Genomic DNA, 15,000 nt, shown 5'->3' with positions numbered 1-15,000 from the left:
GTGTGTGTGTGTGTGTGTGTGTGTGTGTGTGTGTTCTTACCAGCCCCAGCAGGTTGAAGAACAGGTGTGTGTGTGTGTGTGTGTGTGTGTGTGTGTGTGTGTGTGTGTGTTTGTACCAGCCCCAGCAGGTTGAGGAACAGGTGTGTGTGTGTGTGTGTGTGTGTGTGTGTGTGTGTGTGTGTGTGTGTGTGTGTGTGTGTGTGTGTGTGTGTGTTCTTACCAGCCCCAGCAGGTTGAGGAACAGGTGTGTGTGTGTGTGTGTGTGTGTGTGTGTGTGTGTGTGTGTGTGTGTGTGTGTGTGTGTGTGTGTGTGTGTGTTCTTACCAGCCCCAGCAGGTTGAGGAACAGGTGTGTGTGTCTCCTGATCAGGTTGTAGGCTTCGCAGCAGAGATCCACGAAGTCGTGGAAGCGGCTGGAGGGCTTGTCTCCTCCGTTGATCACGTAGGCCATGTCGGAGGTGAACACGAAGGGGGCGCGGTCCCTGAAGCAGGAGGCGGGAACATTTTGAGAATCTTGACACAAAATCTTAAAATGTTGGGATTTTCCAAACATTTTGACTTTTCTCCCAAAAATATCTGACTTTTTTAAAAACATCAAAGAATTCTATCAGACTTTTTGCTCAAAATTCAGATTTCACACGTCCTCCTCCTGCAGTCGCCAACAGAAGATGCTGTAAAACCATCCCGTCGCCGCCTCTGAGGATTAACTCTGATAAAACAAGGTAAACCTGGAGGTCTGACCGTTTGATGTTCCCGAACATCTGCGCGTGTCCCAGGAACTTCCCGAAGTCGATGTGGAACATGTGGCCGCTGCTCTTCAGCATGATGTTGTCGTTGTGCCGGTCGCAGATACCCAGGATGTAGGTCGCCACGCAGCAGCCGGCGCACGAGTAGATGAAGTTCTCGACCGCCTGCTCACAAAGGATTCAGGATGTGCAGTCAGGACAACGAAGAGGTCCCCAGCAGAGCAGCACAGTGACACAGATACAAGAGTGCAGACGGATAGAATAGACTCTGACTGGCTGTGATGTTATTTCTGAGTGACCTCTTTGGTATTTTGAGAAAAACATAGACATGTTTTTTATAAATGTGTCTATATCTGAGCGCTATGATATATGCCTAAAAACAGCACGATAGGAGACCTTTAAATCACAGCAGAATCAGCTCTTTTGGGAGTGAACCAGATTAATTGAGCTTCAGTGTGTGTGTGTGTGTGTGTGTGTGTGTGTGTGTGTGTGTGTGTGTGTTTTAGGGATGTTAAGATTCATCGGTGCACCGGCATAAACGTTGAAGATGCGAGTGCACCGGTGGAAAGAGTGCACACCGGCTACAGTTTGGGTTGAACCCGCGATGCATCGATTGCAGCGTCTTTGCATCGGTAAAAAAACGATTCATTCATATAAAATCCCCTCATCCAATCAGCACTCAGCAGAGACGACCTGTGAGCTCTGCTTCGCACTACGGAGGCCGAGAGTCTCAGTTATCAGCACTCAGGAGTCGAGGAGAAAGAGAAACACAGCGCACCGAACAATACCTAGGAATCAAAATGCTTAAATAGTGTGACTGAGGCGTTCTCACGGTGCCCTGCACTCTGGAGACAGAACTGCCCCGTGAAAAGGCCAGTTTGTGAAAGGGCCAAGTGCTTGTTTTCTTTAAGGTAAACAGAAACAAAGAGAGGACCACATATGTAAAGCACTTTTTTGTTGATGTATGATTTGCTGCATATGAGGAATAAAACAAAAATCCTCTGTCGTACCAAATTGAAGTTTCATTATTTAGCATCGTATTGAATCGTATCGCATCGCCTGGTGCTTCAAATGTATCGTTAATGTGTCGGATCGTGGAAACGTATTGGCCTCAGTGATGGCGATGCACATCCCTACTGTGTGTGTGTATGTGTGTGTGTGTGTGTGTGTGTGTGTGTGTGTGTGTGTGTGTGTGTGTGTGTGTGTGTGTGTGTGTGTGTGTGTGTGTGTGTGTGTGCACCTTGTCGTACTGCTCGTCAGTGGGGTTGTGTTTCTGCAGCCAGTCGGCCAGCGGTCGGTCTTTGAAGGATCCGGTGACGCCGTGCTCCACCTGGATCTTCCTCAGAGTGTCGGCCTGAGGAATCATCTCCACCATCCCTGAACACACACACACACACACACACACACACACATTTATAATAAAATGAAACTATTTTTTATAAGAAAAAACCGAACACATTATTAAGAGAAAAACATGATTCTATAATAAAATGCAACACAAAATAATAACAAAAGAAAACCACACATGAGAAATGAACAAAAGCATTTATATGAGAAAAAGCTACAAGTAAATGAGGAGAGTCGGTTTGCTCTGAGATTTAAGAGGTACGTTTACTAGGTTCTCCGAACATCTGATTCCAAAGCAGATCTGTCTAGGAGGTCAGCAGTCCTCAGAGTGAAATGCATCCTGACCTCTTCCTCTGCCGGTGGAGAAGCACCTGAAGATGACCATCCTCATGTCCAGGCCCTCCTGGATCCAGATCTTGTTCATGATGCGGATCACCTGCAGCGTCAGCATGTCCTGCCGCAGGTCGTCCCCCGACTGCGGGGATATACAGGTTCACTTTTAACATGAACAGTTCTCATTGCTTACCGACGCGACTGTTTCTGAAGAGGTGCAGGACTTTCATTTAGAAACACAATGCCTTAAAGTTCAATGTGACGGTATTAAGGAATGCACAGAAAGTGTTCCAGGTTTAGAGGGTTAACTATCTCTGAGCTGCAGATATGCACAAAGATCTGGTAAAACAGGTAAACAGATATGTAAAATATTGGGTAAATATCAGGTAAAATAATACATAAGATCTGCTAAAATATCAGGTAAAATCGGTATAATAACAGCTGTATCATCAGGTAACCCAGGTATAATAACAGCTGTATCATCAGGTAACCCAGGTATAATAACAGCTGTATCATCAGGTAACCCCCAGGTATAATAACAGCTGTATCATCAGGTAACCCCCAGGTATAATAACAGCTGTATCATCAGGTAACCCCCAGGTATAATAACAGCTGTATCATCAGGTAACCCAGGTATAATAACAGCTGTATCATCAGGTAACCCCCAGGTATAATAACAGCTGTATTATCAGGTAACCCAGGTATAATAACAGCTGTATCATCAGGTAACCCAGGTATAATAACAGCTGTATCATCAGGTAACCCCCAGGTATAATAACAGCTGTATCATCAGGTAACCCAGGTATAATAACAGCTGTATCATCAGGTAACCCCCAGGTATAATAACAGCTGTATCATCAGGTAACCCCCAGGTATAATAACAGCTGTATTATCAGGTAACCCAGGTATAATAACAGCTGTATCATCAGGTAACCCAGGTATAATAACAGCTGTATCATCAGGTAACCCCCAGGTATAATAACAGCTGTATCATCAGGTAACCCCCAGGTATAATAACATCTGTATCATCAGGTAACCCAGGTATAATAACAGCTGTATCATCAGGTAACCCCCAGGTATAATAACAGCTGTATCATCAGGTAACCCCCAGGTATAATAACAGCTGTATCATCAGGTAACCCAGGTATAATAACAGCTGTATCATCAGGTAACCCCCAGGTATAATAACAGCTGTATCATCAGGTAACCCAGGTATAATAACAGCTGTATCATCAGGTAACCCAGGTATAATAACAGCTGTATCATCAGGTAACCCCCAGGTATAATAACAGCTGTATCATCAGGTAACCCCCAGGTATAATAACAGCTGTATCATCAGGTAACCCAGGTATAATAACAGCTGTATCATCAGGTAACCCCCAGGTATAATAACAGCTGTATCATCAGGTAACCCAGGTATAATAACAGCTGTATCATCAGGTAACCCCCAGGTATAATAACAGCTGTATCATCAGGTAACCCCCAGGTATAATAACAGCTGTATCATCAGGTAACCCAGGTATAATAACAGCTGTATCATCAGGTAACCCCCAGGTATAATAACAGCTGTATCATCAGGTAACCCAGGTATAATAACAGCTGTATCATCAGGTAACCCCCAGGTATAATAACAGCTGTATCATCAGGTAACCCCCAGGTATAATAACAGCTGTATCATCAGGTAACCCCCAGGTATAATAACAGCTGTATCATCAGGTAACCCAGGTATAATAACAGCTGTATCATCAGGTAACCCCCAGGTATAATAACAGCTGTATCATCAGGTAACCCAGGTATAATAACAGCTGTATCATCAGGTAACCCCCAGGTATAATAACAGCTGTATCATCAGGTAACCCCCAGGTATAATAACAGCTGTATCATCAGGTAACCCAGGTATAATAACAGCTGTATCATCAGGTAACCCCCAGGTATAATAACAGCTGTATCATCAGGTAACCCCCAGGTATAATAACAGCTGTATCATCAGGTAACACAGGTATAATAACAGCTGTATCATCAGGTAACCCCCAGGTATAATAACAGCTGTATCATCAGGTAACCCCCAGGTATAATAACAGCTGTATCATCAGGTAACCCCCAGGTATAATAACAGCTGTATCATCAGGTAACACAGGTATAATAACAGCTGTATCATCAGGTAACCCAGGTATAATAACAGCTGTATCATCAGGTAACCCCCAGGTATAATAACAGCTGTATCATCAGGTAACCCAGGTATAATAACAGCTGTATCATCAGCTAACCCCCAGGTATAATAACAGCTGTATCATCAGGTAACCCCCAGGTATAATAACAGCTGTATTATCAGGTAACCCAGGTATAATAACAGCTGTATCATCAGGTAACCCCCAGGTATAATAACAGCTGTATCATCAGGTAACCCCCAGGTATAATAACAGCTGTATCATCAGGTAACCCCCAGGTATAATAACAGCTGTATCATCAGGTAACCCCCAGGTATAATAACAGCTGTATTATCAGCTAACCCCCAGGTATAATAACAGCTGTATCATCAGGTAACCCCCAGGTATAATAACAGCTGTATCATCAGGTAACCCCCAGGTATAATAACAGCTGTATCATCAGGTAACACAGGTATAATAACAGCTGTATCATCAGGTAACCCAGGTATAATAACAGCTGTATCATCAGGTAACCCCCAGGTATAATAACAGCTGTATCATCAGGTAACCCAGGTATAATAACAGCTGTATCATCAGGTAACCCCCAGGTATAATAACAGCTGTATTATCAGGTAACCCAGGTATAATAACAGCTGTATTATCAGCTAACCCCCAGGTATAATAACAGCTGTATTATCAGGTAACCCAGGTATAATAACAGCTGTATTATCAGCTAACCCCCAGGTATAATAACAGCTGTATTATCAGCTAACCCCCAGGTATAATAACAGCTGTATCATCAGGTAACCCAGGTATAATAACAGCTGTATTATCAGGTAACCCAGGTATAATAACAGCTGTATTATCAGGTACCCCCCAGGTATAATAACAGCTGTATCATCAGGTAACCCAGGTATAATAACAGCTGTATTATCAGCTAACCCCCAGGTATAATAACAGCTGTATTATCAGGTACCCCCCAGGTATAATAACAGCTGTACTATCAGGTACCCCCCAGGTAAATCAGGTATAATTTCAGGTAAATGAGGTGAGTGTGACCTTGAAGATGACGTTGATGTTGTCTCCCAGCGGGTCAAGGTTTTGGAAGGACAGTTTGAGAGGAACAGCGTTGGAGTTGAAGAACGAACACGACTACAAAACACAGAAGGAGAAAAACATGATCAGCAGCAGGTGTGTGTGTGTGTGTGTGTGTGTGTGTGTGTGTGTGTGTGTGTGTGTGTGTGTGTGTGTGTGTGTGTGTGTGTGTGTGTGTGTGTGGCCTAGCATTACTATAATTGTGGGGACCTAAATCTGTTTACACAGTCACGTGTGGGGACTCGCCTCCCTTATGGGGACAAATTGGAGGTCCCCATAAGGGGAGTCATTAATGTTAGGGTGAAGACTTGGTTAGGGTTAGGGTTAGGGTCCAGGAAATGCATTTAAGTCAATGTAATGTCCCCTGAAGTGATGTATAAATGGTGTGTGTGTGTGTGTGTGTGTGTGTGTGTGTGTGTGTGTGTGTGTGTGTGTGTGTGTGTGTGTGTGTGTGTGTGTGTGTGTGTGTGTACCTGGATGTTGATTCCCTTGACGAGCAGTGCTGGGTTGAGAGGAAGTCTGCAGCTGCTGTTCACCGAGAAGAACTGCTTCATCTCCTCCAGACCCTCCTTCAGCACACACTGAAATGATGATCATTAATAACAGGATGACTGAATAAATGTCACACAGGCACACGTCCTCAAGTGTTCTGTAACTTTTGGGCTTTAGCTGCATTTAGTTTGGATAATTAAATGAAGAAACAATTCATCTCCAGTCCAGCAGAGGGCAGCCTCCACCAGAGACATAACAGCTCCTGGTTATATTATCATAACCCTCAGCACACACGGCAATAGTGTTGATACCAACATTTTGGTTTCGATACCAAGTCAAGAATTGCGATTCCGATTATTTTTCGATACTTTTCTTAAAAAAAGGGAAACAGTCTTAAATGTAATTATTATGCTTTATTTCACACCAGAACCAGAACACAAACTTTTAAACAATGAGAACAATAAATAAAATAAATGACAAGAATTCGTATTAAATCAAATTAAGCATAATCTCAAACAACTTTTTTGTTTTTCGCTTCTGGCGTCTTTTCTGTCAACAAGCCGAGGCGCAGCGGCAGTTGCACGAGAGAGGGGAGGCACTTAGAGCGTGCTTGAGAGAGGAGGCACTTAGAGCGTGCTAGAGAGAGGGGAGGCACTTAGAGCGTGCTAGAGAGAGGGGAGGCACTTAGAGCGTGCTAGAGAGAGGGGAGGCACTGAGAGCGTGCTTGAGAGAGGGGAGGCACTTAGAGCGTGCTAGAGAGAGGGGAGGCACTTAGAGCGTGCTAGAGAGAGGGGAGGCACTTAGAGCGTGCTAGAGAGAGGGGAGGCACTTAGAGTGTGCTTGAGAGGGGAGGCACTTAGAGCGTGCTTGAGAGGGGAGGCACTTAGAGCGTGCTAGAGAGAGGGGAGGCACTTAGAGCGTGCTAGAGAGAGGGGAGGCACTTAGAGTGTGCTTGAGAGGGGAGGCACTTAGAGCGTGCTTGAGAGAGGGGAGGCACTTGGAGCGTGCACGAGAGAGGGGAGGCACTTAGAGCGTGCTAGAGAGAGGGGAGGCACTGAGCGCGTGCACGAGAGAGGGGAGGCACTTGGAGCGTGCTTGAGAGGGGAGGGACTTAGAGCGTGCTAGAGAGGGGAGGGACTTAGAGCGTGCTTGAGAGGGGAGGGACTTAGAGCGTGCTTGAGAGGGGAGGGACTTAGAGCGTGCTAGAGAGAGGGGAGGCACTTAGAGCGTGCTTGAGAGGGGAGGGACTTAGAGCGTGCTAGAGAGAGGGGAGGCACTTAGAGCGTGCTTGAGAGGGGAGGGACTTAGAGCGTGCTAGAGAGAGGGGAGGCACTTAGAGCGTGCTTGAGAGGGGAGGGACTTAGAGCGTGCTAGAGAGAGGGGAGGCACTTAGAGCGTGCTTGAGAGGGGAGGGACTTAGAGCGTGCTTGAGAGGGGAGGGACTTAGAGCGTGCTAGAGAGAGGGGAGGCACTTAGAGCGTGCTTGAGAGGGGAGGGACTTAGAGCGTGCTAGAGAGAGGGGAGGCACTTAGAGCGTGCTTGAGAGGGGAGGGACTTAGAGCGTGCTAGAGAGAGGGGAGGCACTTAGAGCGTGCTTGAGAGGGGAGGGACTTAGAGCGTGCTAGAGAGGGGAGGCACTGAGAGCGTGCACGAGAGGGGAGGCACTTAGAGCGTGCTTGAGAGGGGAGGCACTTAGAGCGTGCTTGAGAGGGGAGGCACTTAGAGCGTGCTTGAGAGGGGAGGGACTTAGAGCGTGCTAGAGAGAGGGGAGGCACTTAGAGCGTGCTTGAGAGAGGGGAGGCACTTAGAGCGTGCTAGAGAGGGAGGGACTCAGAGCGTGCTAGAGAGGGGAGGCACTGAGAGCGTGCACGAGAGGGGAGGCACTTAGAGCGTGCTTGAGAGGGGAGGGACTTAGAGCGTGCTTGAGAGGGGAGGCACTTCGAGCGTGCTTGAGAGGGGAGGGACTTCGAGCGTGCTTGAGAGGGAGGGACTTAGAGCGTGCTAGAGAGAGGGGAGGCACTTAGAGCGTGCTAGAGAGGGAGGGACTCAGAGCGTGCTAGAGAGGGAGGGACTCAGAGCGTGCTAGAGAGGGGAGGCACTGAGAGCGTGCTTGAGAGGGGAGGGACTTAGAGCGTGCTTGAGAGGGGAGGCACTTAGAGCATGCTAGAGAGAGGGGAGGCACTTAGAGCGTGCACGAGAGAGGGGAGGCACTTAGAGCGTGCTTGAGAGGGGAGGCACTGAGAGCGTGCACGAGAGAGCGGAGGCACTTAGAGCGTGCTTGAGAGGGAGGCACTTAGAGCGTGCTTGAGAGGGGAGGGACTTAGAGCGTGCTTGAGAGGGGAGGCACTTAGAGCGTGCTTGAGAGGGGAGGGACTTAGAGCGTGCTTGAGAGGGGAGGCACTTAGAGCGTGCACGAGAGAGGGGAGGCACTTAGAGCGTGCTTGAGAGGGGAGGCACTGAGAGCGTGCACGAGAGAGCGGAGGCACTTAGAGCGTGCTTGAGAGGGAGGCACTTAGAGCGTGCTTGAGAGGGGAGGGACTTAGAGCGTGCTTGAGAGGGGAGGCACTTAGAGCGTGCTTGAGAGGGGAGGGACTTAGAGCGTGCTAGAGAGAGGGGAGGCACTTAGAGCGTGTTTGAGAGAGGGGAGGCACTTAGAGCGTGCTAGAGAGGGAGGGACTCAGAGCGTGCTAGAGAGGGGAGGCACTGAGAGCGTGCACGAGAGGGGAGGCACTTAGAGCGTGCTTGAGAGGGGAGGGACTTAGAGCGTGCTTGAGAGGGGAGGCACTTCGAGCGTGCTTGAGAGGGGAGGGACTTCGAGCGTGCTTGAGAGGGAGGGACTTAGAGCGTGCTAGAGAGAGGGGAGGCACTTAGAGCGTGCTAGAGAGGGAGGGACTCAGAGCGTGCTAGAGAGGGGAGGCACTGAGAGCGTGCTTGAGAGGGGAGGGACTTAGAGCGTGCTTGAGAGGGGAGGCACTTAGAGCGTGCTAGAGAGAGGGGAGGCACTTAGAGCGTGCACGAGAGAGGGGAGGCACTGAGAGCGTGCACGAGAGAGCGGAGGCACTTAGAGCGTGCTTGAGAGGGAGGCACTTAGAGCGTGCTTGAGAGGGGAGGGACTTAGAGCGTGCTTGAGAGGGGAGGCACTTAGAGCGTGCTTGAGAGGGGAGGCACTTAGAGCGTGCTTGAGAGGGGAGGGACTTAGAGCGTGCTTGAGAGGGGAGGCACTTAGAGCGTGCACGAGAGAGGGGAGGCACTTAGAGCGTGCTTGAGAGGGGAGGCACTGAGAGCGGAGGCACTTAGAGCGTGCTTGAGAGGGAGGCACTTAGAGCGTGCTTGAGAGGGGAGGGACTTAGAGCGTGCTAGAGAGAGGGGAGGCACTTAGAGCGTGCTTGAGAGGGGAGGGACTTCGAGCGTGCTTGAGAGGGAGGGACTTAGAGCGTGCTAGAGAGAGGGGAGGCACTTAGAGCGTGCTAGAGAGGGAGGGACTCAGAGCGTGCTAGAGAGGGGAGGCACTGAGAGTGTGCTTGAGAGGGGAGGGACTTAGAGCGTGCTTGAGAGGGGAGGCACTTAGAGCATGCTAGAGAGAGGGGAGGCACTTAGAGCGTGCACGAGAGAGGGGAGGCACTTAGAGCGTGCTTGAGAGGGGAGGGACTTAGAGCGTGCTTGAGAGGGGAGGCACTGAGAGCGTGCACGAGAGAGCGGAGGCACTTAGAGCGTGCTTGAGAGGGAGGCACTTAGAGCGTGCTTGAGAGGGAGGCACTTAGAGCGTGCTTGAGAGGGTGGCACTTAGAGCGTGCTTGAGAGGGAGGCACTTAGAGCGTGCTTGAGAGGGGAGGCACTTAGAGCGTGCTTGAGAGGGGAGGGACTTAGAACGTGCTTGAGAGGGGAGGGACTTAGAGCGTGCTTGAGAGGGAGGGACTTAGAGCGTGCTTGAGAGGGAGGGACTTAGAGCGTGCACGAGAGAGGGGAGGGACTTAGAGCGTGCTTGAGAGGGGAGGGACTTAGAGCGTGCTTGAGAGGGAGGGACTTAGAGCGTGCACGAGAGGGGAGGGACTTAGAGCGTGCACGAGAGAGGGGAGGGACTTAGAGCGTGCTTGAGAGGGAGGGACTTACAGCGTGCACGAGAGAGGGGAGGGACTTAGAGCGTGCTTGAGAGGGAGGCACTTAGAGCGTGCACGAGAGAGGGGAGGGACTTAGAGCGTGCTTGAGAGGGAGGGACTTAGAGCGTGCTTGAGAGGGAGGGACTTAGAGCGTGCTTGAGAGGGAGGCACTTAGAGCGTGCACGAGAGAGGGGAGGGACTTAGAGCGTGCTTGAGAGGGAGGGACTTAGAGCGTGCTTGAGAGGGAGGGACTTAGAGCGTGCTTGAGAGGGAGGGACTTAGAGCGTGCACGAGAGAGGGGAGGGACTTAGAGCGTGCTAGAGAGGGAGGGACTCAGAGCGTGCTAGAGAGGGGAGGCACTGAGAGCGTGCTTGAGAGGGAGGGACTTAGAGCGTGCTTGAGAGGGAGGGACTTAGAGTGTGCACGAGAGGGAGGGACTTAGAGCGTGCTTGAGAGGGAGGGACTGCAGGCACGCTGCAGTGCAGGGAGTGGAAGCAGAGCGCTGAACACACACGGCTCTTATTAAAACGGCGCTTTCTCACCGGAGTACTTTCCCCCGTCATTCTTAAAGTACCGATACTAATGAAACGGAGGAATCGTAACGTTTTTAACGGCAGGGTATCGCGGTACCTTTCAAGTATCGGTACACCGTGCAACACTACACTGCAACACATTTTTTTAATAGTAATATCAGGAGCTGATATAAAGATCTGGAAATGTTTGTTATGCTTTTGGTTTTGAGAAGGGGAAACAGGTGGTGGGAGGTTTTAGTTGTGTTACCATCGGTAAGAGAACAGACAAGAACATATTGTACTTGTCTGATCTGGCATCAAGAAAATAAAATGCACAAAATGCCTTTTTGCCCGGACCTTTATTAAACCCATGCGTAATATTCGCTGTTTTGAGTTATATTTCTGCTTTATATTTTGTGTGATTTTGGCCTCCTCAGTATACACTGAAACCTCCTCTTCTCATCGTCTTCTTTGTATTGTTTTGTATGTGCCCGTTGATGTGTTCTATGATGTGTTTTCTATGTCGTGAGCTGCTCACCTGTCGGCTGGACGGAGACGCGTCCCGGACTTTGTGAGCCACCTGAGCGAGGACAGACACGAGCCAGCACTGACGGTCGAACTCTTCCCGGAGACCGAGACCAACGCAGCACAGCAGGGCGGCGAGAAGCAGCTGATACCGAGCAGCGAACTGACTGTCCTGCAGGTTGTCCTTCAGCAACCTGCAGAGAGACACATTAAGCCTGGTTTAACTAATCCTGACTCTAATCCTGACTGTCCTGCAGGTTGTCCTTCAGCAGCCTGCAGAGAGACACATTAAGCCTGGTTTAACTAATCCTGACTCTAATCCTGACTGTCCTGCAGGTTGTCCTTCAGCAGCCTGCAGAGAGACACATTAAGCCTGGTTTAACTAATCCTGACTCTAATCCTGACTGTCCTGCAGGTTGTCCTTCAGCAGCCTGAAGAGAGACACATTAAGCCTGGTTTAACTAATCCTGACTCTAATCCTGACTGTCTATATATGTTTACATGTGACATATTACAATGGTAATAAACAAGGTGTGTGATCAGCTGACCAGAAGAGGTAGTGTGCGATGCGAACGTCCCCGATGGCTCTGCGGAGGAGGAATCGAACCAGCGCGCTGTCCAGGTAACACTCGTACTTCAGAGCCTGCCACACAGACGCAGCAGTTAGACACATACAGGACATTATAATCACAATACAGGTTTTATAGTGTGTTTCTCTTCATCAAGGCAGCATCACTGTAACACCACTTCTATCCAGACGGCCTAAAGTCATTCATTTCTTTTTGAAAATGTAATAATATTTCAAGCCTTAATGTCCGACCTTAATGTCTGAATTCAATAACATGTATAGTTATTATTTCCAAGAGCTTGGTGGTCTATGCAGCTGCAAAAAGCCTTACTCTCTCTCCAGCCTAAAAAATAAAAGCCTTACTCTCTCTCTAAAACTTACAAAATAAAAGCCTGGTTCTCTCTCTGTTACTATCAAAATAAAAGCCTGTCTCTCTCTTTGTTACTATCAAAATAAAAGCCTGTCTCTCTCTCTGTTACTATCAAAATAAAAGCCTGGTTCTCTCTCTCTCTCTAATACTAATAGTTTCACAATAAAAGCCTGTCTCTCTCTCTCTCTCTCTCTCCAGCCTACAAAATAAAAGCCTGGATCTCTCTCTCCAGCCTACAAAATAAAAGCCTGGATCTCTCTCTCCAGCCTACAAAATAAAAGCATGGTTCTCTCTCTCCAGCCTACAAAATAAAAGCCTGGTTCTCTCTCTCTCCAGCCTTCAAAATAAAAGCCCTGTCATGTTACCTGTACGAGCTGAGGCAGGAAGTCGAGCAGCTCTGAGTCTGTAATGGAGTCCATCCACTGAACCGCCGTCCTCCTCAGCTCCTGGTCCGGGAACCTGAAACACACCATGACATCACTCAGGTGAGCTCCATGACATCACTCAGGTGAGCTCCATGACATCACTCAGGTGAGCTCCATGACATCACTCAGGTGAGCTCCATGACATCACTCAGATGAGCTCCATGACATCACTCAGGTGAGCTCCATGACATCACTCAGATGAGCTCCATGACATCACTCAGGTGACCTCCATGACATCACTCAGATGAGCTCCATGACATCACTCAGATGAGCTCCATGACATCACTCAGGTGAGCTCCATGACATCACTCAGATGAGCTCCATGACATCACTCAGGTGACCTCCATGACATCACTCAGGTGAGCTCCATGACATCACTCAGATGAGCTCCATGACATCACTCAGGTGACCTCGAAGACATCAGTCATTACTTTTTTCTAAATAAAAGCATGATTCTCTCTCTCTCTGCTGTGATTTCAAAATACCCCAGATGTAAGAAAATATGTACTCTGATATTCCACATAACAAACATAACAGGGGAACACAGGTGTGTGCAAGAGTGTACAGGTGTTTGCAGGTGTGTGTGCAGGCATGTAAAGGTGTGTACATGCCTATAAAAGGTGTGTACCAGTGGCGGCCGGCCCATAGGGGCGCTAGGGGCGCCGCCCCACCTCTTCCCACATACAAAATAAAAATAAAAAATATATTTAAAAAAAATATTTTTTTATTTTTAATAAACAAGGTAAATATTATATAATTGGTATCAGTAAAATGTATAATCTACAATAAAATCTCGTTTAAAATTGTGTTATGACGATGTCTAAAGTTACTGATAAGTCACATGTTTCCTGCCTGGCCTTGCCCATGTGTCATTACCTTTATATATACAGTCTATGGTCATTACCCTCTCTCGTCTGGGCGCTAAGAAAGGAGCCCTCAACCAGAGCAGCAGCAGCAGCCACTAGCAGCTGACTGTTGCTATCTGTAAAACTATGATGAACATAATTTCACCCAATCAGCGTCGTCAAATCTGATGATCACCGGGCGCCAATGTCAGCGCCCGGTCCAGTCTGTGAGTAGTTTGGACACTAGTGACTCGTATCCGGCGGGGTGACGCAGTACGGCAGTAGTTGATGAGGATGGCTTCATGTGCAGGTGGAGTCCCCGCCCAATTCCGTTCAAGAGCTAATCTCCAATCCTTTGGAAAGGAGAAGTTTGGGAGATAAACTGTTGCTTAAAGACCTTGGACCGGACCAACCCGATTTGTATCTATCGCAGCAAGCTCGTGAAAGAAACAAAACGTATCAACGAGGCTTCTCACGTAGCTGGTACACCAGAAAGGCATGGCTGGATGCAAACAGGTAAATGCTGTCTTTTGTTTCCCATGCTTGCTCTTCAAACAGCCGGGGACAGATACGATCTGTTCAGAAACTAGACAAAAGTGAAACAAGTCCAAACCACAGCCTGTCTGTGTCATGGAGAATACAGTCGCTGGTTTATTTATGTCTGTAGGCCGTTGTTGTGAGTGTGGACGGTCGGAGCATATATAGCGTTAGCTTAGCCAATCTCCATTCAGAAAACACGCATTTAAGGATTTTTCGCCTGCCGTCTGTCTGCAGACTTGTCAAAGCGTTAATTCATGGTTTTTACTAACCAGTATCAGTATGTTGTTACTTCAGCATAATTTTGAAACGTGTACCACAATTAAATCACGGTAAAAATGTGTTCATCTTGTTGTAGTTGTAGCTCCCTTGCCAGCGATTCTCTCTCTAGTTTAGCATGCTCAGCCCGACTCAGCCTGGTTGTTCCTGGCCCTAGAACCACGATGTTATGGGGCCAGAACAACTCTGAATTAGGACCCGCTAGCCGGTACTAGGCCAAGTGGAAACGCAACCAAAAACGGACCCCGCACGGCTCGGCACGCTTAAAGCGAGCTCCGCGCTGCACTGGAAACGCGCCATTACATCACCAGAAGTCCTGATTTAAGGGGTCATTTCTCCCCACATTTTTTTTTTACTCACTATATCAACAGCCCCACCAAAAATATTTTCCACCAGCCACCACTGGTGTGTACAGGTGTAAATAATATTTCCCAGCTCTGTACACACAGCTACAGTGCTCTACACTCAGGTGAGTGATGTCATCCCTCAGGTGAGCAGGATGACATCACTCAGGTGGGGGTCATGTGGTCTCTTACGTGGCGTGCAGCAGCCCCAGGGCATCCAGGTGGGGGGGGCAGGCCCACTGCCTCAGCAGGGCGTAGATCTCAGGGAGGCAGGACCACTGCCAGCAGGGAGAGCTGACCAGAACCAGAGGCAGGGCAGAACTCTCAGACTGACAGAAC

General features: G+C 48.6%; 1 protein-coding gene across 1 annotated transcript in view; it reads right to left on the bottom strand.

The window, feature by feature from the left end:
• The window catches only part of pik3c2b (phosphatidylinositol-4-phosphate 3-kinase, catalytic subunit type 2 beta), a gene marked incomplete at its 5' end in the record, with an annotated part of 26,362 nt that extends 11,366 nt beyond the window's left edge, over nucleotides 1–14,996 (bottom strand). The window contains 10 exons of the mRNA XM_034078563.2: nucleotides 325–481; nucleotides 741–910; nucleotides 1,986–2,122; nucleotides 2,438–2,567; nucleotides 5,632–5,724; nucleotides 6,141–6,248; nucleotides 11,307–11,487; nucleotides 11,842–11,936; nucleotides 12,597–12,690; nucleotides 14,854–14,996. Coding sequence (XP_033934454.1) covers nucleotides 325–481; nucleotides 741–910; nucleotides 1,986–2,122; nucleotides 2,438–2,567; nucleotides 5,632–5,724; nucleotides 6,141–6,248; nucleotides 11,307–11,487; nucleotides 11,842–11,936; nucleotides 12,597–12,690; nucleotides 14,854–14,996 — 1,308 coding nt within the window. The remainder of the gene's footprint in view (nucleotides 1–324; nucleotides 482–740; nucleotides 911–1,985; nucleotides 2,123–2,437; nucleotides 2,568–5,631; nucleotides 5,725–6,140; nucleotides 6,249–11,306; nucleotides 11,488–11,841; nucleotides 11,937–12,596; nucleotides 12,691–14,853) is intronic.
• Between the last annotated feature and the right edge of the window lie 4 nt (nucleotides 14,997–15,000).

The sequence above is a fragment of the Pseudochaenichthys georgianus genome, unplaced genomic scaffold, assembly GCF_902827115.2.
Source record: "Pseudochaenichthys georgianus unplaced genomic scaffold, fPseGeo1.2 scaffold_445_arrow_ctg1, whole genome shotgun sequence".
Classification (NCBI taxonomy): Eukaryota; Metazoa; Chordata; class Actinopteri; order Perciformes; family Channichthyidae; genus Pseudochaenichthys; species Pseudochaenichthys georgianus.
Note: the sequence above shows the minus strand (reverse complement) of the source record. Positions and strands in the feature narration are given on the sequence as shown.